This window comes from Perissodus microlepis, chromosome 20 (genome assembly GCF_051167445.1).
Source record: "Perissodus microlepis isolate ML-2025 ecotype Zambia chromosome 20, ASM5116744v1, whole genome shotgun sequence".
NCBI classification, from domain to species: Eukaryota; Metazoa; Chordata; class Actinopteri; order Cichliformes; family Cichlidae; genus Perissodus; species Perissodus microlepis.
In genome coordinates this window covers 29,752,955-29,780,370 of record NC_140480.1, presented here as the reverse complement: position 1 = coordinate 29,780,370, position 27,416 = coordinate 29,752,955, and the positions used below count along the sequence as shown (strand labels likewise).

Sequence of the window (27,416 nt, the reverse complement as noted above, 5' to 3'; positions counted from 1 at the left end):
ATTACAGTTTCAGTCATACAGACATATACAGAAATATCTGATCAGCCAATCACATGGCAGCAACTCAATGCACAAAAACAAGTGCAACTTCTCTGAAAATTCATTGTTGATGCCAAAGGCCAGCAGGATGACCAAACTGAGCTGATCAAGTATTGAGAGTAAATCAAATAACCGCTCGTTACAAGAAAGGTAAGTAAGTATATATATAGAGCTTTTCACAGCACAAAGTGCTTTAGAACACAGGAAATGGAAATATAAAACAATAAAACAGCAAATAAAACAATATAAAACAATAAATCTATAAATCTATAAAAACAGCATAAGAGGAAATTAATCAAATGCTTTTCTAAATAAAAATGTCTTCAGCTGTTTTTTAAAAGAATCAATGGAGTCCATGCAGCGTAGAAACAGTGGAAGAGAATTCCACAACCGTGGTGCCACAGTCTGAAAGGCCCGATCACCACGAGTTTTAAAACGAGTGCGCGGTACCACCAGCAGTCTCTGATCTAATGACCTTAAAGCCCGAGAAGATGAATGTGGTTTCAGCAGGTCAGATAAATATTGAGGAGCTTGACCATGTAGGGCCCTAAAAGTTAGAACTAAAATTTTAAAATGAAACCTAAAATTTACAGGCAACCAGTGAAGGGAGGCCAAAACTGGAGTGATATGAGATCTTCTCTTTGGTCGTAAGCACTGGGAATCTCCCCACATCCAAGAAGCTAATCTTCGGTACCTTCTCAGTCGCACCTGGACACCGGCCCTGGTTCCCCTACTTCTTCTTTTCTTCGTGTTAAATCCCACCGATATGTACGGTAACATGCACTCAGGTGAGGAACACACAAAGGGTGGAGGGAAAAATTTCCTGTAACTGTCCCAGCTGTCAAAGTAGCTCTCCATTGAATCTTTGATATACAACAGTGTGCCCCGATCATAAGTATTGGTGGCAGAGACAAAATGAAAACACAGGACGGTAAAAATAATATTGCAAGTGACAATAGCGGCCAGTATAAAACTATACGAGCGAGCTGTACTAGCGGCACAAGCGGCAAAGCCAAACACAGGCGCCATCTTGCTTCAAACACTCCCCGAGGTGCGAGTGAAGCTGAATCAGCTTCAGTCCGCACCAGGTGCCACTCCCATCAGCTAAGAACAGGATAGTGAGGCGAAAATTCACACAGGCTCACCAAAGTGGCACAGTTTGGTACCAAGTGAAATACTACCTGATCATTGTTGCTGATCATGTCCATCCCTTTATGACCACAGTGCATCCATTCTTCTGATGGCTGCTTCCAACATTGTAACACAACATGTCGCAAAACTCAAATCATCTCGAACTGGTTTCTTGAACATGACCATGAGTTTACTGAACTCAAATCACCAGATCTCAGTCTGCTGGAGCACATTTGGGATGTGAAACTACTGCTACTACTAGCAAAGTGTACCTAATAAAGTAGCCAGTATGTATATCTTAATATATTTATAATTTTCAGACTCTTGGCCAGACAAAATAGGCCACTGACCTCTCACCCAAACAACATTTTTTCTTTTAAAAGTGTCATTCGTGACTGTCACATCCACTCAAGGCATTCCCACATTTTTAAGCAGCGTCTGCATGCAATCACAGTTTAACACAACTCAGCTCTTTATGGGATTTGGGGACCTTTACTCTTCTCTGCAGAAGCTCCAGACAGAAAGTGTTGGTACTTGTCTTTTAAGAACAAGACCCTTAATTGATGATCAGTCAGCTCTAAATTCAGAACAAGACAAGCTTTCCAAACAGAGACATGGAGCTAAGCTAGTTTGCAACAGACAGTTGTTTCACGTGGCAAAAATCTGTGGTTGCAATTAGAAATAATAGCCTGACTTTGCCTGAAATGAAAAGCCCGTTGTTTCAAAAAATCCAAAAGGTTCAGGGAGAAAAATCTGCTACTGTTATTGTGAAGTATATCGAAAGTTTGGGACATGTCACAACATTGCATGGGTGGGTGTTTAGTGAGCAGCGTCGCTATCTGATTACATTATATTGCGTTCTGGGAAGCTGTTAGGAACATTTTTCATGATTTTTTACAGACTAAACAGTGTTTCAAGCAATAATCAAAAACATTTCACAGATTAAGGGATGATTAGATACAGTGCCAGTGCTAAAGCCTGACTAATGTCTATTTGTGCTAAAAATCAAAGTTTGCATGCTGAAAACTGTTTCGAGAGCTACAGAAAGCACATTATTTGCCACAACTTGAACCCGATGACCGTCTGCACCATTTCCAAGCTGCGTGTTTGGCAGCCAAGTGGATCGGGATCCTGCAAGCCTCTATTGGCCTTTTAGCATCACTCATCAGTAACAAAACAGGCGCTTCCTGGTGCTGCAGGAAGAGCTGAAGTATAGCAGAGAGAGTTCCTGAGTGACTCATCATCATGTGAGATTCAAAGGTTCAGTCGGCAGTACGACACGGCATGCACATACATGCATGTGTGCTCATAGATGCACGAAGAGCTGGCAGAAGATTTGAGTCTGGCAGAAGGCTCAAATAGATGCCCAAGATTCTGCAGTGCCGATAACGCTAATGGAAGACAATGAGGTCATAATGACATCATGATGAGATACTAGGAGGAGGAGCCCATGGACAACAGAAACAGGTGATATGGAAAATGATAAAGTTTGTGGCGCAAAAACAAAACCAAAAAAAAGATGAAGGGCGTGTCAATGTGCAATGTGTTGTTCACAGAGGTGGTGTTCGAATCCGTTTGTCCCAAACGTAACTCACCAACAGATCTATGCTTTCGCGGCGTCCGAGAGATCCATGCTCCACCTTCTCACTGCCTGGCGCGAGGATGTAGGGGCTCTGGACTCCAGGCGGCTTCATGTTGGGCAGGCTGAGAGACCGCAAGTCCTTCACGCCCTGCTCCACCTTCAGCTCATCGCCTGGCCGAGCTACACAGAAAAAAAAAGAAAAAAGAAAAGGTCAAGCTGTGTGGAAGAAATACTGGAAAACTCTTAAGTCATTATTTATCTTTTATAGCAGAAAAAAATGCCAAAGACTTTTCTCTTCAAACTGACTTTTGTTCTGAGTTTGGACTTTTTTTGAACTCCGACCAGCACCCAACAGTATGGGGTGTGATGGTTTTTCTTACATTTTTACAGCCTCTTAAAAACACAGTAGACAGGTTAATACAAATCAAATGTTGGGCTTAAATTAAACCTGCAGTAGTGTGTTTTTGGGTCACTTTGGGGCAGTGGAAACTTCTCACCTTTCAGGTAAATATCTTAGAAATCATGCAACAAAAACAAATATCCCTGGTGAAAGTGCTTACTTAAAGAGAAAACCTAAATACTAGTTCTAACTAAATTCATGTTAAAGCTCAGGAGAGACCGTGATTTAACTTCAAGTGTTTACAGGACCAGACTTCATGCGACCGAACAGCTGTGAACTGTTTACCCTTGACCTCTGTATATTTTTGAGACTGTATGTAACTCCAGTCTGTGGTCAAGAGGTGAGAGAGTGGGAGGGGACAATTTCAAAGAAGAGCAATTACTCGTGGTACTGGATCTCATTATGAGCGGCTCTAATGGGCCTTTCATCTAAAAGCGAAACAGCGGAGAAGGAGCCATTTCACCCAGTTTCCACCCTGGAAAAAATTAGGGAAAGTCTAAAGACTCATATCGCTGTTTAGTCAGTGAAATTTGTGAGAATTTTCATGAGGCTTTTGGAACAAGATTGAACATATCAGTGACACATTTTCCACGTGTAGTTTTAATCACTAGTATATTACAAAGGACGCAGTCCACTCCTTTTTCCTGCTTGTCAGAAACACGGGTGTGAGAGGAAACTGGCCAGCCTCATTCGTCTCGATTAACCATTGTTAAAAAGGTACAGAGGTAAGAACAGTGCAACGTCTAAAATACTGCTGCCGAGGATGAGACAGCTCGGTTTCTAGGAAAAACAACAAAAGCTCCACTTTTCCTGTGGGCCATTTCATTGTGCTATTGAAATTGATTTAAAGAGGTTTCTTACAGTCTTTTTTTGTCCAGCAACTGAATAACTGACCAAAAAAATATCCTAAACAAGCTGCGGACCTGCAGTTATGTCGGCTATTTTAAAGAAAAGGGGAAATAATTTGATTTGTTGATGAGATTTGCATGATCTTTATTTGTTTTACCGAATCTCATGCGATCAGCTCAATAGTCATTTACAGGTGAAGGGCTGCAAAATGCATCAAAAGAATGCATTTTCTGCAATTAAAGGGGAGACATTTGGCAACATTTGACTTTGTTCTGCTTATTATTGGGTTATTACAAAAAATAAATCAACCTGGGACAAAATTATTACTGATTAGGATTTTAAAAGTATTGTACAAGATGGATTTTGGTTGCTTCAATCATATCACAGTGAAATAAAGCTTCTGCGTCTTTATGGGAAACGTATACTCAGGATTCGTGTGAGGAGTCACAGGAAATATGATGTGGAAAAATTACAGTATTGCTCTTTTGGCCTCTGTCGTGTTGATGATTAGTGGGTTTTTGTAGAGGATCTTCAAAATGAATCTGATAATTGAATACCATATTCTTCACTGCTCTTCCTGAACCTTCATCTGCCCTTAAACTCGCTCTGTGTTCAGGCCAGTTTCTCTTTGTAATAAAACACAGCCATAAATTTTAGTCTTGCATATCTAAAAAACTTTCATTGCTGAGAAGTTGTTTCATCTTCTGCAACAGTCGACAGCGATAAATCAGCCACAAGCGCTATTTGTACGAATCGTGACTCATAATTTGACATCACTTAAGTACTTGTTTGGTTTTACCTTTCACTTTGAGGTAGTGTCCTCCAAAACGGTAGGCCTCGAAGTTGAGGGACAGTGGCGTGTTAGACTGATCGAGGAACAAGTCCACCCGGGACAACTCAATGCCATTCCTTTCAAACACAGGACCTAGAACCTCTCTGGTAAGACGTGACGAAGAGAAATAAAATGTAACTATTATATAAACTGTTTTTAAAAACTTTTTAATTCAGTTTTTAACACAATGCTCACCGCAGTGTCTTCTTTTTCATAGCAGGTACAATTTCTGTTTTTATGTCCACATTGAGGTCAAACTTGAGGCTGAAGCACTCCTTACTGGGGTCCTGCAGGAAGAACAGAGGGACTGTGAGTTTACACAGGTGGGGCGGGCTGTCCGGCTGTATGCAGGCTCTCAGCAGAGCCACAGGGGGGCTCCTTCATACTACACTGCCTGGCTCAGACAAAGAACAGCCTAGAAGGTGCTATCACGCCATATCTTGGTACAGAGAAAAATGGCAGCTGCTGTATTTAACAACTCTTTGTCTATATCATATAATCTTCCTGGACTCCTTCCAAGAACACAGCATGGGTTAAAGTGTTTGCATGACATCTTACATCAGTGTGTCGTCTCCGTGGTTTCTTTTTCACCAGCTTCATCCCCACTGTTTTACGCTCCCTACAAAACAGTCAAACACATCATCACCCCTAACATGAAGCAGCACTTCAAAAAAAACCAACATATGAGAAAGTGCCGTCTTCATCTGTCTGCATCACAAATTTTAATGAGATCTGACAGGCGACATGCTTTATGGCTCCAATTTATCCTATAGCATGCAGGGAATAAGAGAGGAAAAGAGGCAAGCAGGAGGAAAACTGGAACACTGGTATGACATAACAGAGGGTTACTGACCCACGGTCACTGCTCCCTTCATCCTCTTCCTCCAGGTCCGAGGGGGGGCTGGTCCGTGGGGGACAGGAGCGTGTGGATACGTTCCGAGCCAGGATGGAGGCTAAAGGTTAACAAATCACAGCAGTCATTCTCTGTGTTGTTTCACAACTAAGTTAACCTTTATTGTAACAAATGTTAATTTGCATTGTTAATAAATGGAAAAGTGGTAGTTAATTCAACTTTTCTTAAAAGTTATTTACTGCAAAAGAATGAAAAGATCATTTTTCTGGTTTGTACAGCACTGTCTGGATGATTATTGTAAAATTCTGCTCTCAGTCTATGTAAATGGTAACAGTTTTTACTTCAGATATAGAACAAAAACATAGCATCCTTCGACAAACAAGGAAGTTCAGTGACAGTTACCTGCAGTTCCTGCATTTCCACTACATCGTGGTTTCTTTTTGCAAAGACATATAAAACCAAACAAAACAAATCCCTACACTATAGACCACATCTGGCTTTGGCACATTTCACTACATACCACATATCACTTTAGGTCTGAGATAAGTTTAGCGAGCTATGCTGAGCATTGCTGTGTCATGAATATGACCCTTTATATCTGTTTAAATCACTGTTGTAACTTATTCATTCTTCCATTCACAGCATGTGTTAAAAACAATACAGATTCTCTTTTGTATGGGCACGTTGCTCGGCCGTACATTTAGGGATGCATCCCTACAAATGTCTATTCAATTCAATTTTATTTATATAGTGCCAAATCAGAACAACAGTTGCCTCAAGGTGCTTTGTACTGTAAAGTAAAGGGTTGGACAGTTTCTACAAAATAACTGACTGGAACTTTGCTGGCACGATTGAAGCCAAAACTGTCTGCATAGAGTGGAAGACAAATTTTTACTTCAATAAAAGTAACAACGCTCACTCAAATTACAAAATGTGCAAATGTGGAATTTCGCGACAAACGCACATTGAGCTGTGCAAGAGGGAAATGATTTACACGATCTGCCTTATTTAGACAATAACAACAACTCTGAGTCCTTGACATTTACGCAGCGACGGCCTGCAGCGTCATCCTGCTCAGGGAGGGATACCAAATAAAGAAATCATGCAAGTCTACCTTGAGGTTGCAAGTCAAATCGGGGGTGCCGGTCAAAGTGCATGTTGTCTGAATTCTCTGAATGGCAGCGTGAGTCACATGACTCACACAGGTGGAGGGGGCTTTTGCTATTCAGGTCTTGACAGTCTGGGTGGTGACAAACCTAAACACAGAGAGCAAAAGAGGGGGAAAAAGAGAAAGTCAGAACAAAATAACTGCCAAGGACATAAAGTGTCTGCATTAAAATACAAAAACAATTTAAATTACTCGGTCAAAGTAAAAAGGGCAAAACAGTCACACACACTTGGAATAAACAGCTCCCTGCCTGACTATTGTTTCAGTTACAATTAAAATGACCACAGAAGCTGTTGTGGGCATTCCTGCGGTTTGGTGACTCCCACCTTCCCACCATCTGTCCCTCAGCGGCATAACAACTAATTGAGTTAAAGTCAGTTTTACAGCGCGTGTGCTGACATAGGACCAGCTTCTCCTGACCTAATCCTTACTGGTATCCCCAGAGGTGAAACAACAAAACTGACCGCAGGTCAGCAACCGCAACACTTCCAGGCCAGAGAGCTCAAGAAGCTCCATAGCTGATGCAACATGCAGCAGAAGGCTGCAGGATTAAAGGATCTCCTGGCCCAGACATATACACCCACCCCACGTCAACAATGGGCGGCGAAGCACTGGGGGAGCTCTCCGTGTACACCTCCTCACTCCACCCTGTGTCCCTCTCACCATCACCCACACCCGGCTCAGGAAGCGTGAATGTATGGGGAGATACAATGGAAGTCCCGCTAATGTACTTCCTGTCATTGTTTCCATGTACTCATGAGGAGCAGTGTGTCTGTGCAAGTGTGTGTAAATATGTGTGTATGTGCACAGCAGAGATTTGAGCACAAGCTAGACAGACTAGCTGATATGTAAACAACTATAGAAGGCAAGCGGTAGATGCAATACCCATTACATAAGCCTATTTTAGGCAATAATATGCACATAGGCACGATAATATGCACAAAGACAATACATCAATAAAGAAAGGAGTTTAAGAGGACAAAATAGACTCAGATTTAAGTACAATGTTCCCAGGCTTGGCACTGTAGCCTTACATTGTGCAGATGGGACCTGAACTCTTTGAAAGTTGGCTCCATATCCAGATCAGCGGACACTGAAGACCCCAGTAAACATTCAACGTGCCCCCTCTTTGGTCTGCTAATTCACAGTGCAGCCCTGTCAACCCACACTGACAAGCTGCCTTATTAATCCCCTCCTCTCAATGTCTAGCCAGATATAATCGCAGATTTTAAGGAGCAGATCGCAGAGCTGCAGGGGGACAGAAAGGGGGGAGGAAGGGAGTGAGCGGTAGGGTTAAGGAAGGGTGAGGAGTCCCGGTGAAGATATAAAGGCAAGGCAGGAAGGAAAAATAAAAAGGTCCATCCAGAAGCTTTTCAGAAGTACAAAGCCCCCTAATCTTGCAGCCTAATTGGTGCCTGTGCTCTGTCAAAGCCATCTGACGGTCCTGCAGAGATTAAACAGCCCCATAAGCCAGGGTCTTCTTCTCATTTTCCTCTCCCCAGCTCTGTCGTTTCTGTCCTCTGCCACCACCAGCATAGACTCCTCCCTTCCTCCGATGCACTCATGGTCACTGTACCCAGGCACAGCTTCAACCAGAAAAGATTTAAATAGAGACTACAGCGAGAAAAAGAGCAGTGAAGTTAATGAGAGAATGGCCTTTTGTACTGTAGTGAACAGACATGAGATTAAACAGCAATTCCAGTTAATTACAACTTGATTTTTATAGTTTGGGTTGTCATACTGAAACAATTGCAGATAGTCAAGCAGGTGTGTTGCTAAAGTTGCAGACAGAAATGATGGTCATACCCATGAATAAAAGATTTCAGATGTAAAAACGCAGACATGGGTGCTGATATTCATATTAAAAGTCATCACATGAGCACTATTCAGTGATAAACATCGTGTAAATGGACCGACCTAGTTAGCAAATAGCCGTATCTGCAAGCATTGCTCACTTTGTGGTGACTGTGGTAAAGGAGGACTAAGAGAACAGCCAGAATCTGGGTTAGAACATTTCTCAATAACCACAGTCAATGACGTTCTGTAACTTGCAGGTACAGATAACTGCTGCGTCTCACATCTGACTCACTGACCTCACCTCACCACTCAACAGCTAGAAATAAGTGATAGAAAGTTGTTAAAACATCACATGCTTATGCTTCTCTGAAGTGAACGTCAGCGCACACACACGCACGCACTTTCGAACAGCAGCGTCAAATATCTCATCACACAGAGATGCTAAGTTCTCCATGAAGTGTGGAGACACAAAGAGAACCACACCAGAGAAATATAAGCAAATCAGAAGCCATATTTAGACAATAAGATAGGTAGGCCCTCCATGCTATCAAGTCAGGGCGTTCACATTCCTGCAGGAACTAAAGCAGCTGGAAAAAAAAAAAATCGGATGCTTTAGCCAAGATAAATGGTCCATCATAGGATGAACTAATGCCTCTCCTGGTGAACCAAAAAGAACCAACTGTTTAAAAAGTCAAATAAACCTAGAAAAGCCTGTAATCTCACAGTCATCACAAGATATATTTAGCTATCAGAGATATGTAGCAGTTCAGGATATGTGCAGCTGAGATTTTTGCAATACTGAACATTCCTATCGGACAGTTATTCAGGTACAGCCTGACTTTTACGAAGCATTTCTGGATACGGATCAAAATGGAAAAAGGTGGAGGAGGGTACAAATGAAGTTGGAGGTGGCGGTGTGAGACAGCTGACAGGAAGCCGCGCATGCCTCGGACGGTGAACGTATGAGTGTGTGCGAGACAACATGTGTCATGTGAGTGCGTCGCGTGAGTCCCCTGCATGCCTGCTCTCAGATCTGCCCGGATTAGTGGGGTAGTTTGGGGCGGCATGACTGCAGATGAAAACGCTGAAAACACAAACACACACACACACACACACACACACACACAGCCCCAGCTTCGCCCCTTCCCCAACAGCTGAGAATACACACACAGGCCCCAGCAGCGGCCCCTCGACTTGGCTTACCAGATCCGATGCCACGTGGCATGCGCTTATGCATCCTTGCTTTCACACATCCTGCAGCTTGCCAATTCTCCCCACATGCATAATTGAACGCACAAATACAGGCATGCCTGCTCAAAAGTTGTATCATCGATGAGCCGCACAGCAGTTGTTCAGCTGTAATAAAGCTGTTTTTGTTTGAAAGAAGATGACTCGAGTCTCCTGAGGTGAATCAGGATTACCTCAACACAGTCGTCCATGCAGGGACACACAGTGAGGCTATATCCACACACATACATGACAGCTGAGGATTATTTTATTAAAGAAAAATTGCTTTACAGAACATTAGGCTACTTCACACAGTGACCTTAATGACATTACAGTGGGGAATGGTTATCTTAAGTTTAAATTCAAATTTCTTAAACATGATTTATAATTAAAAGATGAAACTTGTGGGTTTGGAGCCACATCAGCCAGGCAGTTTAATTTGGCTGCGAGCTCCTCACCACCACCACCACCAATAATTTTGGTATCCTGAGGACAATTTTATATAAGTGCGGACAGCTTGCCACATCCTCACAAGCTGGTAATAACGCTTAGTGCATCATATAATTCCGCACACAGAGAGAAAGGCAGCAGACCCAGATTACAGATCTGAGTGAGTGTGATACGAGGCCCATCCATCACAGGGCTGCTTTAAAGACAATCTGCTCAGTAATGCAAAAAGCCAAAGCTACACTCCTGCCTGTCTGCAACCTGACTTCAGTTCCCCCTCAAACCTTACTCAGCCTTCCTCCGGAACAGCTTGTCCTGCCAGAGAACACCTAGCGCTTATGTAATAGCACGCATCACTGTGTGCGTTTGCATCACGTTAAAGTTGGAGAAGAAGAGCAACGAGATATGGTTCCTCTCTGTGTGGTCTGAAAGAAGAGGGGGAAAAAAAGACTCCTAGTTTTGTTCTGTAAGTGTCATTAGGAGGTAGAGTTTGATGGGAATTTATCAGCTATTCAGAAAAGCTGAAAACTAAACCAATCTTACATTATAATTACAAAAAAGAAGAGTTACTTATTAGGTTGATAAGCTTAAAACTTGATAGAAGACTACACCAGTCTATCCGATTCATCTACAAAAACACACAAATCAGTGATTATCAGTGGTGCTACAGAGTGATTTTTGTTTTTAATCACAGACCCTGGCCCAGTGTAACCCTGTTCAGGAATGTTTCATCCACTGCACAGTAGACAGCCCCGGATGGTTTGAATCGAAAGAGCTCAGAGAGGACACGTGCGCCGATATAACCAAATGTCCTGTATGTTTGCCAAATCAGTCAGTTCTTCTTCATGTGCGCTGTCCCGGCGCTTGTAAAACCACAAGTACTGTTTGAAGTCGCTGAAAGTACAGATTTAATCCCACCCTTATTGTCGCCTGTCAGAGTTGACACCACACTTGAAAAGAGTTGAGCCAGCAAGTTGAGCTTTGTGCTTTGTCAGAATTGTTCTCACACAATGTGTTTTATTCTTACAAGGGAATCCTGTTTAAAATGTCTCATTGGCTGGTTTCAGACGCATACGTCTTGGTAACTTAAAGAGCAGCGCACAGGCGAGCTTTACCATGGGAACCATGCATGACTGTCTTCAAGCATTCCTTGAGGCAGCCTCAAACAGGCTAGACCCAGTACAGACACAAGTTCAGAAGGAGTGCATTAACCCCGAGGCAAAAGCGAAACATTTTTGTAACATAATAGGAATTTGTTACAAATAATAGGAAGTTGTGTTTTCTGATATTTTTCAATTGAAAGCAGGAGCACCGGTAACAGCTTCAAGAAGACATTTGGTAGACACCCAGAAGAAGAAATAAAAAGGAGACCCGTTATGCTTTTATTTTTTCTGTCATATATGCTTTTACAGGGCTAACACATGTGTTAGCCTTGGGTCTATGTGTTAGCCCTGCGACAGACTGGAGACCTGTCCAGGGTGTACCCTGCCTCTCGCCCTAAAACAGCTGGGATAGGCTCCAGCACCCACCACAACCCTGAAAAGGATAAGCAGAAGTGAATGGATGGATATGCTTTTACAGTGGCGGATGCTCACATTAAAAATGGCCACAAACATTCATTTTCAGGCAGTTTTTTCCACTCTTGGCTCTGTCAAAGAGAAGGGATATTTCTAACATGCTTATCTCACACACACAGCTCCGGCTATGGGCAGAAATCCTCGTCCCACCTGCTATTCAAACCATCTGTTGACGAGGGGCAGCCAATCAAAATAAAGCTGACTGAAAGCAGCAGTTTTTCTGGCATGCCACACATCAGATGACAGAAAAAAGTTCACACCCTACACCACACAACTTTTAGAAATCATTAAATACAGTTTTAGGTTTTAATTTTTTTTTGTTTCATCCTTTCTTTTCACTCTTGTCATTGATGTCCCAGCTGCAGTGGCTTTATGTGGAAATACAACTTAAATGGCTTGTTTCAGCCAGTGGATGAACTGAGGGGCAGTATCTTAAGGTGTTTAAGAATAAATCGACTGAGCTGGGAATATAAAAAGGGTATAATAAGTCCCCTTTAATAAATGTTGTTTTACTTTTAGAGTGTGTGTATATTCCAGGGTGGATATGGACAGATGGGTTTATGTAATACATGTAAACGTTCTGCATCTGAGAGAAAAACATAGCTCCAAAAGGAATAAAACACATTTTTTCATTGCCTATTCCTACACAACACTCTTCTACTGCACCGACAGACATGGCTGTATGTAACAGTGGTGCCCACACCCATAGAACAAACTCAACTCCCTATCATTGTTCAAAGTGGTTGTCATCAACCACCCCCCACCCCAGCCTGTCCACCACACACACACACACACACACACACTATAGAGAACATGGAATCAAAGGTAGCCTGAATCAACACAAAACACTGTATGCTTCATATTGAGTATAATGCATAATACTGTTTGTTTAAGTTGAATGTATTGTTCGAGGTCAAGCTTCTGTCAGACAGTGAAGGAGCTCACTGCACTCCAGTGTTTGTTGAGATTGCAGGTGACATCTATGTGCAGTGTGTTTAATTACACTCGCCAACTTTGATGCTTACCATCGTTCCACTCCCACAGAAGAAGCTGTGTTAAGGTCCTGTCTTGACATGCACGCATTGACTGATTTGGCAGCTGGTCGAGATTCTCCTCCGCAGTCAGTTATTTTAGCCTCAACACCGCTGCTCATCAGTTATGGGGCTGGTCTGGATAATCCTGCTACAAGTCAACCTCTCACCTTCTTCTAGCTGTGAACACCCCCACACTCCTGCCCCCCCCCCCCCCCCCATTTACAAAAACACAGAAGGAAAAATGCTCAAGTGCATCTCAATAAGCACACCTACGCACACAAATGATTGGTTAGCACCAGACCAGCAATAGTCATGCACAGTCTTGTTCAAATACTGCGACTGCATTTAAGTCAGTTAAACATCCAGACAGACTTTGGCCAGATGAACTCACACAGTCTAAAACATCAAACTAATTAAAGGTACCTCAGACACAAGAACACATCACCCGTGGTTCATAGTCTAAGACTTAAAGGCAGATAACCACTGTCTGATTTTTTACAGTCAAATACACTTATGTACTAATGTTTGACCTGTCTGCATAAATACAAGACACTACACAAACACAAGTGTACTTTCTCTGGGAAATTAAGTACATGGAGCTGCTGTACTTCAAACAAGCAGTTATTATATAATCTGAATCCTCTGCTGCTACTATGAGGGGATCCACTGGTTAATCAAAGATAACCGACTTGCCCCCTTTGTGGAACGGGTCACTGCAAATTAAAAAGTTTTTCTAAATGATCATTTTATCCTGCTCCCATCTACAGAGCAAGATGGTGTGAATAAGTCGACTGAACACCTATGGGAGATTTGGGAGCACTGGTTTATAATAGTGTCACTATTATCAAAACACCAAATGAGGAAAAATAGTGCTCCATCCCTCCCGTAGGGTTTGTGAGACTCGGAAAGGGAATCTGTGAGATCACCTATTGGGGAGGTCACCTATTGGTTTGTGAAGTCGTGCATCTAAGACTCAACCGGAGCAGCCATTGTCATCTGCACCAGAGACTGAGGCAGAGGTGGATCTTTTTATCAAGCTGCGTTTCTTTTTCAGTACCTTTGTCTTAAGAGCCCCCTTTCATTGTCCTCTCGGGACTAAAGTACGCAGCCCCATAGGGCCTCCCTGTGTATGCTGTAGTGGGCCTACTTTCCTAAACATTACAGAGTTGCCATTAGCTGTGGCCCAGTAGGTGGGATTGAAAACAGCACAGAGTAAGGCTGCAGGAGATCAAAGAGGTAGCCTGGGCAGGCCAGGCCCACGTCTGATTTATTTTTCAATAAATAAACAATGCATCTGTTGAGGAGTGCCATTGGAGAGCCCCGCCACCGCTGCTGCTCCTTGGCTCGCTTTCTTCTGCTGCCATCTGTCCTCTGGCTAAGCAAAGGGGGTGGAGGAGGATAGCCAGGCCCCGGTTTTTTACTGCAGCCCTTATGCAACATGACTGTCTGCCTGTCTGCACGCCTGTTCCTCATTAAGAGACTCTCCCTCACCGTGGTACAGTACAGTCCTGACGCCTTGCACACATATGGATTTACTCAAACAGAGGCACTTGTTGTGTTACATCTTTCCAAGAGAGAGCCCAAGTGTGTGTGTGTGTGTGTGTGTGTGTGTGTGTGTGTGTGTGTGTGTGTGTGTGTGTGTGTGTGTGTGTGTGTGTGTGTGAGAGAAAGAGAGAGCAAGAGCGAAACCATGTGTTCGCCAAACTTATGTATACTCATAAAAAGGCCAACAGTGGTAAATTCTGGTGATGGTACTCATTCATTAAACAAAGATCAAGTGCAAGCAGGAGAAGCAGTTAACAAGGGATGATGTCATTCAAAGGCAAGTGGAAATAAAACAATAAAAGCAAAGATATACAGCCTAATGACCCCTACATGACATACTGCCGATTTAACCAGTGGACAGGTAAGAAGTGATCATTTATACTTTTACTGTGTTTGCAGTTTTACTACTTAAAACTAGTAACTGTCAGCAAATCAGCTGAATCATTTTTAATTCAGTTAACTGAAATGTTATCGGATGTAAGTACTTAGCTTCTCCATGCCAACATTTTTAGGCACTTTTAAAAACCAAACACCTGCCAAGGGTTTTCATCCACAGCAGAAAAGTTGAAGGTCATTTTAGGATCTTTGGATAGATGTTCAGAAATTCTGTTTGCAATCCTTTTGAGAACAATGACACATGGTCCATGATTTGTCCTAATTTTAAAGAAAGGTTATGCGATTTCTAAAATGGTGACGGAAAAAAAGGGCCTTTTCTTCTTTTCTTTTTTTTAGATGTTGTAAAATACTATAAATAGCAGAAGACGTCTATAGCTGCATGTTTCTGGGAAGAAGTAAAAGTTCTCATCAGCCGAAAATCCCTGTAGGAGCAATAACGAATTAGCCTGTTCTCATTCCCAGAGCATCTGATACTGCCATTTTGTCAAACTCATGCTAGGATCTATGCAATGAGGCACTGGTTTCATAGCAGAAGTGGGAAGGGTCTCACCCCTAACTAGCATGCAGACACTCATAAAAGGAACCCTTGGCATCACATTTAAGCTGGCCCAAAGTACTGATATTATGAAACACAGTATTTAGTTCCTAAATCTAACCAACCAGTGAAAGTGAAAGTAAAAGCAAATTACTATCCAGTGAGGGAAAATAAAAAGGATCAATGTGACATGATATGTCAACTCCTTCCTGACATACTAAGGAAATACCCTGCCGACATCTTCTAAATAGGAGTTTATTTGGCACTCTTTAAAATGAGACACTTATGTACGCCTCTGACATTCACACTGCGACTGGAAAATCTTTTGCAGATCTTTGTTATGCCAAAGATTTCTAAGAAAATAAAGAAATGTTAACTCCCACTGTTTGTGTATAGCACTCTGTCTTCGGGGCGATATAGACCAATTTGGAGTGGACGTCACTGTTACGACACTGCAGCTGTTTGGGCGGCGGAATAAAAGTAAAACAAACATGGCAAGATTCTCAGAATAAGAACTGGACATAAGACAGAAATGGCAAAAATCATCTAGAATGCAATGCAAAGGAAAAATGCGGTGCTTGAGCAAAAAGTGGGGTAAACCCAGTGTACTGCAGGGTCAACACAGAGACACAATCACACCTATGATCAATTTAGAATCACCAGTTTATTTACCAAGCATTTCTTTGGACACTGGGACGAGTGCTCGGAAAAAACATGCAAACTCCACCTTTAAACCAAATGGTGCACCTTGCGATATCGAACATTGTTCTCGTAAGAGCTCCATTAACAATAAAGTAAACAGTTTATTCAGTTTATCTTACGTTTGAGATAAAACTAGGAGTGCAGGCACAACAATCAACCGCAGGAATATGAAATGTTTGCTCAGCTATGGCAAGTACAGCAGATCTCAGATGAAGCAGGAAGTCTGTCTGTAAACTGTGGTGGGTGTTTACACCAGAGAGTTTGGGTAATCACTTTAACGTGTTTTCTCTTCAAAATAAGCTTGTATGATCATCTCGCTGACGTGCCCCCCCTCCTTCACCACAAACTTTGTTTTGTCAATGCTCTTATGTCAGATCGCCAGTTAAATTGATAAATAAAGTCTAAATTAAGCTGAATTACGCCAAAAGTAGACATTTCGTAATCTTTTTATCAGGGTCATTTAGATTCTCACTGCAGATTGGAGATACCAGTAACTGTATACAGTATTTCTTAACATCATCCTCCTCTGCAAAGTGACACATGATGAACAAGGACTGGATTTTCCCAGATTACATATAGACATTTAGAATAAATGGGCCTATTCTGTATTACTAACACATGAACATCATTTATATTGCCACTACATGGAAAACTTTTTTTAAAGGCCCAAGAAAAATTAATTTCTACTTCCTCTTATGGTAACAGATTAGATTAGAATGTATACAAATTATATTGGGTGCTGTTTCCATATATTCATTAACTATTCTGTGAATGACTGACTTGGGGATGCATCAACACGCTTTCCTTTATCATTTCCCCATATCACGTACAGCAGAACACCAGACAAACCATCTAAATGAGATCCATAGCTTCATCTGTCAGCACACGGCTCTCCGAGTTTGCCACTGAAAGTAACAGACTCAGGAACAAACATGCTCACAGGAAATACAGCAACTCTTTTTTTGGGGTAAAACAGACAACGCATTCCAGAGAAAGTTATGTTTCAACATGCAATGAATTTTGCCCAAGAAAAATATTACCTCCTCGTTTTTTCACAGCTCATTTTACTAAAGCGCCCCCCGCCAAGAAAACAAGAATGCCAGCACTTTAAAAACCTACTTTTTTCATCTCCCTTACAGGCTGTAGGAGTTTAAAAGAACATTAAAGTGAGCTAAACTGACCGAAATCAAATTATCTGACTGTCTTCAGCGGAAATGCAGCTGACCCCAACTTCTGCTACTTGGTCAAATATTTACAGGAAACCCAGATGACACATGCTACTGTCACTATGCTGTCAATGAGGAAAAAACAAAAAACACAAAATAAAACGCATGCCTCGTGAGAAGAAAAACACCAATAAATCCTCTCAGAGCTGAAGAACTAAATGACAGGCTCGACACCATTCACCATTCAACACCATCAATACAACTTCATGAGAAAAACACCACTCACCAGCAGCTGCTCTCTCTCTGCTTGGACAAAGTCAAGTGTACTGACTGCCGTCTCAGTCAATGCTGGCTGACTATGACGTAACCAGCCTTCCGATCCATAGCTTCAGGGCAGTAGAAGAGAGCGGGATAGACAGGAGGGAGGTGAGCAAGACCAAAAAAGGAGGAAGTGAGAGGAGGGGGGGATTGGCTATTCCAAGTGAAATGAGAACTTTCAATGAATGCTGATTTGGATGCAAGATGTTCCGAATAAGACTTGGAAATTGATTATTTCGAAACCACTTCCAGTTTGGTATAAAGAATATGGAAAGGAGAGAACAGCGGTGGGTGCCAGGGTGTATACTGGTCTGTTGATATAAGAAGCAGATGTGAAATATGCAGACATACGAGGAAAAAAGTGCTGGTCTGCACAGATGTAGATGATACCTACAGGCAGAAATAAGACAAGTACTGCCCAGAAAGAAAACTGTAACTGAAGGTCTGCCCACTTTGAAGTCATTAATTCCTCATATCATTCATTTGTCAAGCAAAGAAGTCAAAAAACTACTCAAACGAGATAAGTTTGCTTATTCCCATATAATGAATTCAACACATTGAGTTTATTTTGACTAGACAAAAGAAACCATTAATTAAAAATCAGCCAGTGAAAGCGATAATGTCCAGATAAAGCCCCATGTGAATTCAAACTGCTAAAGCAGCGCATTTCTCCCAGCTGTTCTGAGATGAGTATTTCACAAACTTATCTAACAAAAAGGGAAACTTAAAAGCACCATCACCGCAAAATCTAAGAAAAACAATCTACGTTATCTTTACCTGCCATAGAAAAACTCCACTTCTCAGCAAAGGTAACAGATCGATATCTCCAACGTCCGATAGGCAGCAGGTGGTGAAAGTTTTAGTCCCAAAGTGAGCTGAACTTGCTGTATAACTTAAGTTTTTCTAGTTCCTAAAATAATTGAGAGTTTCAGGGTGACGCTGTTAATATGACACACGGCTGGATCGATAGAGTGTGACAAAGCTGAGAGCCTCACTCTCTTTACTACAGCAGACACACACAGACAGAAATAATCAACCCCACCCCATCTACTCATTCTCACCCAACAAGCTCACACACATCCAGGCTGACTCATGCAAACTCACACTTAAACTCGTCTTTTTCCCCCTGAGAAGCGGATTGATTTTCCATCAGACAAGCTGAGGTTTCACCATTGAACTAAACGGGCAAATTACAGAATAGCTGCGTCTTCGTGCCTAAGCTCAGCTCCCCAGCTTGATTTAGAACTTAATTTGAACTTTGACCCCACCGGAGCAGAAGGTCACATGAGGGAGTTGAGTTTGGTTTCTTTCCAAAGTGCTGACCAGGGGGAGGAAAAGGAAGTAAATCTGTCAACATTGCCATCGGCACACTTTTAAACCTACGTTCACGACTCCCTGTTGTTCAGTCTGGATCAGTTTTAGGGGGGGAAAAAAAAACAGATAATGATGAAGGAGACAGGAAATCAAAAACAAAACAACAAAGATATTCAGGTATCACACATTTTCCCAATTCTTTTTGTCATGTTTTAAAGTTGAGAAGTTTTCAAAGGGACGATCCCCTATGTTTATATGTCAAAGCCATGAGATCACTAGATGGCTCCTGTGAGTGCACAGACTGGTGAACCACATGTACAAGGTATCCTGTTACTCCCGAGAAACATCTGCGTGAAAAAAATAACCCGGATTACGTCACAGTGACATCAGCCGGTTTCTCTCAACTCAAGTCTGAAGACGCATTTAAAACAAAGTCTGCAGCAGTCAACTGTTTACAGTAATTTTGCTAGTCAGTTTCAGTCTGTCGCTTTAGAGGAAAAGTGACAAATATTTGAGAAACGGTTTAGGAATTTCTGCTTGTTTTTATCTCACAGCATGAATTCTGGCCTGTTAAAACATGACTTGTGTCCAAACTAATTAACTATTTTTGGCAGATCCCTTTTCACAAAGGACGGCCACAGCAGGTAGCATGTTTGGTTTGGCAGATTTTTACGTCTCATGCCCTTCCTAACACAACCCCAAAGGGATTTGGGTCTGCCTGGAATCAAACCAGGGATCTTTGGCTTGTTTAAACCACTTCACTGTGGAGCCTTTCCTTCTTAACTGATTAATTAATTAAAGGTAATCTGCAGATTAATAGGTGGCGCACTGGTGCAGTGTTTAATGGATTGCATTTATATAGCGCTGTTTAGTACTGTCTCACAAGAAACCCTGGGTTCAAATCCACTGGCAAGCTGAGGCTTTCTATGTGGATCTTTGTGGGTTTTCTCCAGATACTTTAACTTCCTCCCAAAGTCCAAAGTCAGGTTAGTTAGTGGGCTTAAGTTAATTGGTTATAGGTGTGAATCAATGTCTTTCACTCTGTGTTAGACTGGCAGCGTGTCACCCTGTTTCAGCTGGGGTACAGCTAAACTTGACAAACAGTTAAGAAAATAAATGGATGGAATCTGTGGATTAACAGCTATGACGTGCTATTTTTTTTGTGTCAGTTTTTTGTTTGTTGTTTCAAATCAACGAGTCCTCTCTTTGGCCTCTTAGGAGGAAAAAAAATCCCTGGTTCATTTTTTTTTTTTTTAAAGGTTTGGACTGCTGACATTTCGTGACCAAACAAATTATTAATAGTGTGCAATGAACAGTCATTACTTGTAGCCCTAGTTTGGTGCGGTATGTGTAGGAGGGTGAAGCCTTGTGTGGGCTTGTAGTGTAACAGCATGTGAGATTTACAGCCTAAATTTCCTGTTACAGTCTGTTGCGCTGACCACAAACACTCAGCCCAGTACTCTCTGTTCTGTTGTCATTCAGGTTAATCTGAGATGAGCCATGTTTAAATCCCCCACAATTAGCCAGCTCGCAAAAAAAATTCAAGACCCCTGAGGCTCGGGTGGGGTGGGGGGGGGCACAAGAGAGGCAAGGGTAGACTTTGGTGAGGATCGAGCGGTCAAGTGGGTAGGTCACAATACACAAACTCCACCTCTTCTTCTCTCACAACTTCAAAACAAGGCGACCTGTTGAATCTTTATCATCTCCGCCACCCCCCGCTGTCAGCGTTAATCAGGGGGAGGCTATATTTAAGAGTGGATAGCAGAGATGCAATTACCCAGAAGGATTAGCCCCCCAGTGGCAGTGCCATTGTAGAGGGAGCGGACTTCAGTGGCCTTCCCTTGATGCCTACCCGTAGCATTAACCCTTCAATAACTGTAAGCCCCGATTTTATTTCTTGAAATCTTCAAGGCAGTTGCTAAATAAAGAGGACAAAAGGAAGGGAAATGTGAGCATTAAGCTAACAAAGAAAAGCAAGTCAGCGAGAAGAAAAAAAAAAGACACGTAAGGAAAAAGAAAAGATTAAAAGACCAATAATTCACTCATGATGCTGCTGGAAGTTCCAGTTTCGTGTCTGGCTTCAATTGAGAGCAAGCATTACATGCTTCCACAGCCATAATAACACACATTAAATTAGAGATTTTTCAAAGCTTATTATCGCCTCTCTAACTAAGCTGTGCTGACTGCCACTCTCAAAGCATTTCATTAAGCAGCGGTTGTTTACATTCTCAAAACACTCACAACCAATAATTAGCAGGATTTGCCTTGAGAAGACTCATCGCATGCAAGGGAGGTGTGGGGGTTGTTTTCCCATCCCATCTCTACACTCTAGGCCTTTTCCTAACGCTTTGAAGCTAGGCTAAATTGGTCAACCGTTTCCATAGAGCGTCAGTCGGGTAGGTACCCTCTTCCTGTTATTCCCCAGTCCACTGCGATGGTGTTTCCTGACTAGGAACCTCTTGGTTGGGATTGAACTGCTGTCCCTAATCCCCCTACACACACAAACTAGTGTTTGCACTTCCTGTGGAGACAATGTATGGATAGAGACACACAAGTCATTGTCCATCTTGTTTGTTTTTGCGGAATGTCCATCACGCTGATTTTCTTTCCACCGAGCCACGTCGACGGGCTTTTGCTTTTTTCCACATTTCACCGTCATCGCATCCATACTTTGAGTCTGTGTGAAAAATTAAGAATCAGCTGATTCTTTACAACCCATCTTCTCCTTTGTGCTCAAAGTGAATGGACCTCAGGAGCTAAAGTTATTTAATCAGTGTGATATTTTTTTGAAATGTGTTCTTCTCCATATTACGTCTTTATATTTTACAGACTATATTAGAAGGTTATTTTGATACAGAAGCTAGATGAATACTCTGATAACAAAATATAGGAAAAATGTGGCCTTTCAATATGCCACAACTTGTTTTGATCCACCACCTTTCCCTTAAACATTTACCCCAAACACACTTTGATGTTTTCTCCATTGAATTACCAGAAAGTAGATCAAATATCCAAGATGATAATTATTGTTTCTGACATATCCTATTGCATCTGATATTGCTGCTCAGATTTGCAAATAAAGAACCTTTTTGCTTTAGACTGTGACACATGGGGTGAATGTAAAAAGTATCCAGTTGCAATTTTTAACAGATCTTGAACATGTTTTGAACTTCATGTGGATATCTCCTATACTTATGAAGTAATGAGGGCTTAAAATAGTAAAAAAATTAATAATAATAATGAAAAAAAATGAAAGGAATTAAAAAATGCAAAATTTAAAAGACACCTATGTAGTTTGAATATTTTTAGTTACAAGCCATCATAGTATGAGGATAAAAATGTTCAGGTATTTATTAAAGACACAAAAGGAATTGTACAAAATCAGGTAGTTCATATAGCTGTGATGGCTAACCAAATGGCTATATCTGTTCATATAGCCATTTGGTAGAGACACTCCTGTGGTCATCCAGTCATTCATCCATCCAATTACTACCATTGGTCCAGGTCATGTTCCCAAGCCAGTTGAGAGAGACTCTCTAGCGTGTTCTGGATCTCGTGAGCATGTTCTGGATCTCCCCCATGGTGACTCATACCCAATAGGAAACAACTCATCCAGGAGTCACCAGAGACACCCAAAACACATAGCCAAACCATCTCAACTGACTTCTTCTGATGTGGAGTGTGGAGTGGAGTGCCGACTCTAGTCTACTCTCCAAAACAATCACACCTTGGACTTTCACACTTGACATCTCATTCTTCCAGCCACTACCCTGAGCTAGTGACCAAAGGTGAGGGTAGGAACACAGACTGACACAAACCAAACATGATTTGCCATTTATTTGGAAAGCTGACATCATGAATGAAGTATAAGAGACAGATTACTAAAAAAACAGCATGTTAACAAACAGTGATGCAAATGGCACTAGTGGACGTGTTCAAAAAATGCAAAAATCACACTTTCATTACTTCTTGTCAAAACAAGTAAAAATTCCAGTTAGAGTGTAAAAAACAAAACCCAAACAACTATTTTACAAGTTCCAAGTAAAGAAGACAATGCAACAGTTGTGACTGTGGTCTTCCATTTCTCTGGAATTAGCTACATTCATACCTGATATTTCACTGCCAATCTTCAATAGTGATAGGTGACAAGGGTCTGACGATAAAGACAGCATCAGAGTCTTTCTCTGGAACGAAATGTTTCACAGAGCTGGAAAAGTAGACACAGGCAAAAGATCTGCAGATTGCCTTTTAGATGTAGGCTGCGTGTCTGTTTGAAGAAGACGGAGCTGTTGTAGCTTGCACCGTGGCAGGGATCCACGCAACAGTGTTACACCATTGAAGAGAAATGTCCACATAATTATGGGAATATCACTTTTGAGTAATAACCCAAAACACAGAAGATATTATTGTGTTTAACAGGATAAGCGTGGTGTGCAACATAACACAAAAGATTACTCTGAAGCAACAAAGATTATGATTTCAGTCTTTCTCAAGGTAGCAAAATTATTTCCAAGACTACTTAAAGTAATAGTGTTCACATCCGAAAGCCAATTGCTGCACCAAAACTGCGAATTAAACAAAGTTATTATTTCACTAAAGCTTTCCACACTTTTTCCTTATTGCTGTGTTGGTTTTAATGACTTCAAGCAGACTGGTCAATCATACAACAAACAGGATCCTAACAAAGAGATGATTAACAGTGAATGAAAACAAAACGTTTTAATGCAAGCGAGGGCCAGACAGTTTAATCCAGAATGTTCTTATAACTGAGACTTTACTGGATAGCACACCAAATCTCTGGTTTGAACTGTCAGATGTTTCCATTTTTTCCAGTTATATGGAGAGTATATGCAATAAATACCTATATTCCTAAGTTCAAGTTCCTTAAAACTGAATCTGAAAATACTACAGTATGATGTTGGCACAGTGTTAAACTGTAGATCAGCGGTCCCCAACCCACGGACCAGTACTGATCTGTGGCTGCGGTGTGAAATTTATGGTTTTCAGGGTTTTTATCGTTCGTTTTTTTAATCATTTTTATCGTTAACTTGGTTTCCCTGGGTCTTTTCCCATCTATTATGAATGAATATTTTTTGTACCAGTACTGTTTTTATTTTGTTGTATTTATCCACGACACCTTAAAGGCTGGTCCGCGGAAATATTGTCGGACATAAACCAGTCCGTGGTGCAAAAAATGTTGGGGACCGCTGGACTAGAAGAACGTGATAAGAAGTTAAAGGTTCAGTTATTTTGACATAGTGCAAAAAAGCTCAGATGTTGCAGGATTGCTGTTTCTCACCAATAAGCTCCAGTCAGTGGCTTTTCTTTGTGGAATTCTAGGTTCTTGTCATATCTACGTGGGTCCTCTCCAGGTACTCATACAGTCCAAAGAGATGGATGGGGTTAGATTAACGCCTTTCTCTGGGTTAGCACTGTGTTACACTGGCAACCTGTCCAGGGTGTCCCTGTCTCTAAGCCTATGACAGCTGGGATAGGCTCCAGACCACCCAATCCAAACTGAAATGGATACATGGAATAAAATCAATGGATAAATAAGTTCAGGACATTTAATTTAATAAAATTTAGGGGGTTTTAGACATGATGCCTTTCAGGCTGCAAAAGTACAAGGTGCTACATTATCCTTACTACTCACCATGACATTAATTATTATCCTCCATAATTTGAGCTTTTTAGAGTTCTCAGTAACACCCAGTAAACCGCACATATCAACAAGTGCCCTGTTGCATGACACTATTGTATGTAAATGTACATTATGAATGATGTAAGCAGGCAGCATTAGCTACACACTGCGTAGCCAAGCCTCGACTAGTATTTCAGTAAGCAATTGTGATTAAGAAACCTTTGCATTGCAGCACAGCATAATTTATGGTTGGTAAAAATCAGTACTGTTTGAGTGGACCACACTAGTTGATGAAGTAATTTAGAGAGCTAGCCAATTACCACTAATTAGTGTTAGAGAGCTAGATAATGTTAGTCACCTAACTGTAGCTTAGCCAAGCTGTGTGAATTTGGTGAGTTTATAGCATTAGTTAATAAGGTCGTCTAGTAAAAGTTGATTTTTACCAACTACATCACAATCTTTATTAACAATAAGTTTGTTTACTACATGAAAATTGCTTTAGCAGTAAAAAAGTAGAAGTATAGTGATTCTGAACAGCATCAGTGTATTCATCTCTGAATGTAAAGCATGGACTAAAAAGCTAATTACGACCATAGTTTTCCAGTACTAAGCTTCATATTGAAATGTAATTAGGCAACATTTCCTCAGCTCCTGTAATGTTCAATTCACTCTGGAATAACCAAAGCATTTTAGACCACCATTTCAATCAATGGTCTCTCATTACTTCATAGAGTAAACTTTCCAAGAACCTAACCTTTATATAGCTGAGGTCACATCCTTTGACATCTTTTTCAAGACTTTAATGTCTAAATTACAATACAAGCTGTGAAGAATATTGATGAACATAATGTATGTTGTGTCCAGAGATAAATCACCATCAGCAGCAGCTCTCTATCGAAGATACTGGAAGAAGCTGCATGACGTGAAAAAAGGCAAAGGAAAAACTGATAAATATACACAGCCATTTTTCCCCATTAGGACATTTTCTAACATTAACTGGAAATTCCTAAAAGACCCAATGAAACCAGAAAAATGAGCAGAAGAAGTGGATAGTATGAATACAGAACGGCTGTTTTAGAGTCCATGCATGCTGAATGACCTTTCAGAAAAGTTGTGAATCCTCCCAGGCTGAAGATTCAAAAACAATTAGGCAAGTGGTGAGTTGTTAGAGAAAATATGCTGCCTTTTTCAGATGTTGGGTATGTAATACTGCTGGCTTCACTAATCATACGATGGTGTCCTGTTATTTAGACATACCGTAGGTTCCTTTTAAGTTATGAGCAGAAGATTTATTGCCTTTATGGCCACAGTTATTGTCAGTACCTGCTTTATTTAGCTTGGTTCTTTCATCAATGTCACAAAGAGTGACTCTCTTGGAGTATTAACTTTGTTCGCTTTTCTTTTTTGTCTTTCTTCATTGGTTTGCCTCAGGTGTTTGTTTTCAGTGTTTTGAGATACTTTTTTAAAAAATGTCATTATATACACATTGCTGTTCAACACATCTTCTAGTGAATTAAACTCACAAAGATGCATGTGGGTGGATGTGCCTGTTTGGTAATGTTACTATATGTAGTTCAGACTTGTCCTTTACTGAAAGCAAACATTACTGTCCCATAGCAAGACTGCAGTTGTGCCTCTTCCAACAAGAACAAGACTGCTCATTCATACAGCTGACACACTGAGATTAATGAAAGGAGGGTATGTCTGAAAGGGGCTTATGACACCTAGAACCGAAGCCATTTCTACCAGGAAATAATGCCTAATACCCTTCACCCTAGATCCCCCTCAAAGATACAGAAAGTAGGCATCCAGCCAAATGAACGTGTTTACTTAGCAGCCTCGGCAGGTCCCTGTCAGTGTCGGTTAAGTGTGACTTTTCAACTGAGCAGTTCAGTGGAACAGAAAGCAAGGTCAAATCTGAAGATCCACTGTGTCTGTGCTTATAAAAGAAGAAACATTTGTGACAAAATGAACTGATAGCCGCTAAAAGGAAAAACAGACTGAATGAGTCAGCTGCTAGTAATAAGGTGATTCTGTCTAAGTATATCGCATAAGACTGTGACTAATAAAAATTAATTACCATTAAACATAAGCAAAGGATTGCTCATAAAACATAAAAGAGTGGGAACAAAAGAGGGAAAAGAGAAATTTTTTTATAAAAATGGAAGCCAGCCAGAAACATGAGTGATTAAATGAGATGTACTCCACATGTCCAAATACAGAGCAACTTTAACTGTGTGCACATTAAACTGACTAAAGAAAATGGATATTACATTGACATTATTCAGATATTAGGTTTATAGAAATAGAAAAAAAAGCTGTTGGTGCCAGTTCTCCAGCTGGAGGCATTAACAATTCAAGAAGAAGAAGGTGCAACAAATTAATGCAACTATGAGAGTTTCCAGTCTCTCTAAAATGATGAAAAACAGGGTAAAATACAGCACTGATGTTAGTTTCGTGTAATTATTTCAATAAGGTTCCCATATCATCATGATTTAAAATGATTCATACATCTCTTTACGTCTAGACGTTATCAGCAAATCTATTGCCACTTTTCCTAATATTTGGTTTAACTAAGAAGTCCCATTGAGATCAAAATCCCTGTTACAGAAGGGATAAACTCACTTCTACTTCTATTCAACAATAAATAAAAGCACACTTTAGTTTCGATCTTGCTGAGAATTATTTCATGTCCTAACTGCTTAAAAAAAATGATGCCGTTTACCCAGATCTGTCCAAACCTGGAGCACATTAAAAAACAACTATTTGGAAGAGAGTAGCTGGAGACACAAGGGTACAGAGAGAAGCTGAAAGTTCACACAATGCACGTACAGAGACCGAGGGGGATCCAGCTGACTTAAAC

The 27,416-nt window shown here is 41.1% G+C and overlaps 1 protein-coding gene across 3 annotated transcripts in view; it reads right to left on the bottom strand.

Annotated features, from left to right (window-relative positions):
• plekhg5b (pleckstrin homology domain containing, family G (with RhoGef domain) member 5b) overlaps nucleotides 1-27,416 on the bottom strand; it is a 77,156-nt gene that overhangs the window by 19,020 nt on the left and 30,720 nt on the right. The window contains exons 1-7 of one of the 3 annotated variants that reach the window (XM_084916256.1): nucleotides 18,376-22,140; nucleotides 6,801-6,942; nucleotides 5,687-5,786; nucleotides 5,392-5,452; nucleotides 5,029-5,120; nucleotides 4,801-4,937; nucleotides 2,766-2,932 (exon numbers count right to left, since the gene is read on the bottom strand). In XM_084916256.1, coding sequence (XP_084772382.1) covers nucleotides 2,766-2,932; nucleotides 4,801-4,937; nucleotides 5,029-5,120; nucleotides 5,392-5,452; nucleotides 5,687-5,786; nucleotides 6,801-6,843 — 600 coding nt within the window. In that variant the 5' untranslated portion in view covers nucleotides 6,844-6,942; nucleotides 18,376-22,140. Of the gene's footprint in view, nucleotides 1-2,765; nucleotides 2,933-4,800; nucleotides 4,938-5,028; nucleotides 5,121-5,391; nucleotides 5,453-5,686; nucleotides 5,787-6,800; nucleotides 6,943-17,566; nucleotides 18,351-18,375; nucleotides 22,141-27,416 lie in introns of those variants that run through there. The other 2 variants (XM_084916257.1, XM_084916255.1) reach the window with 2 other exon arrangements.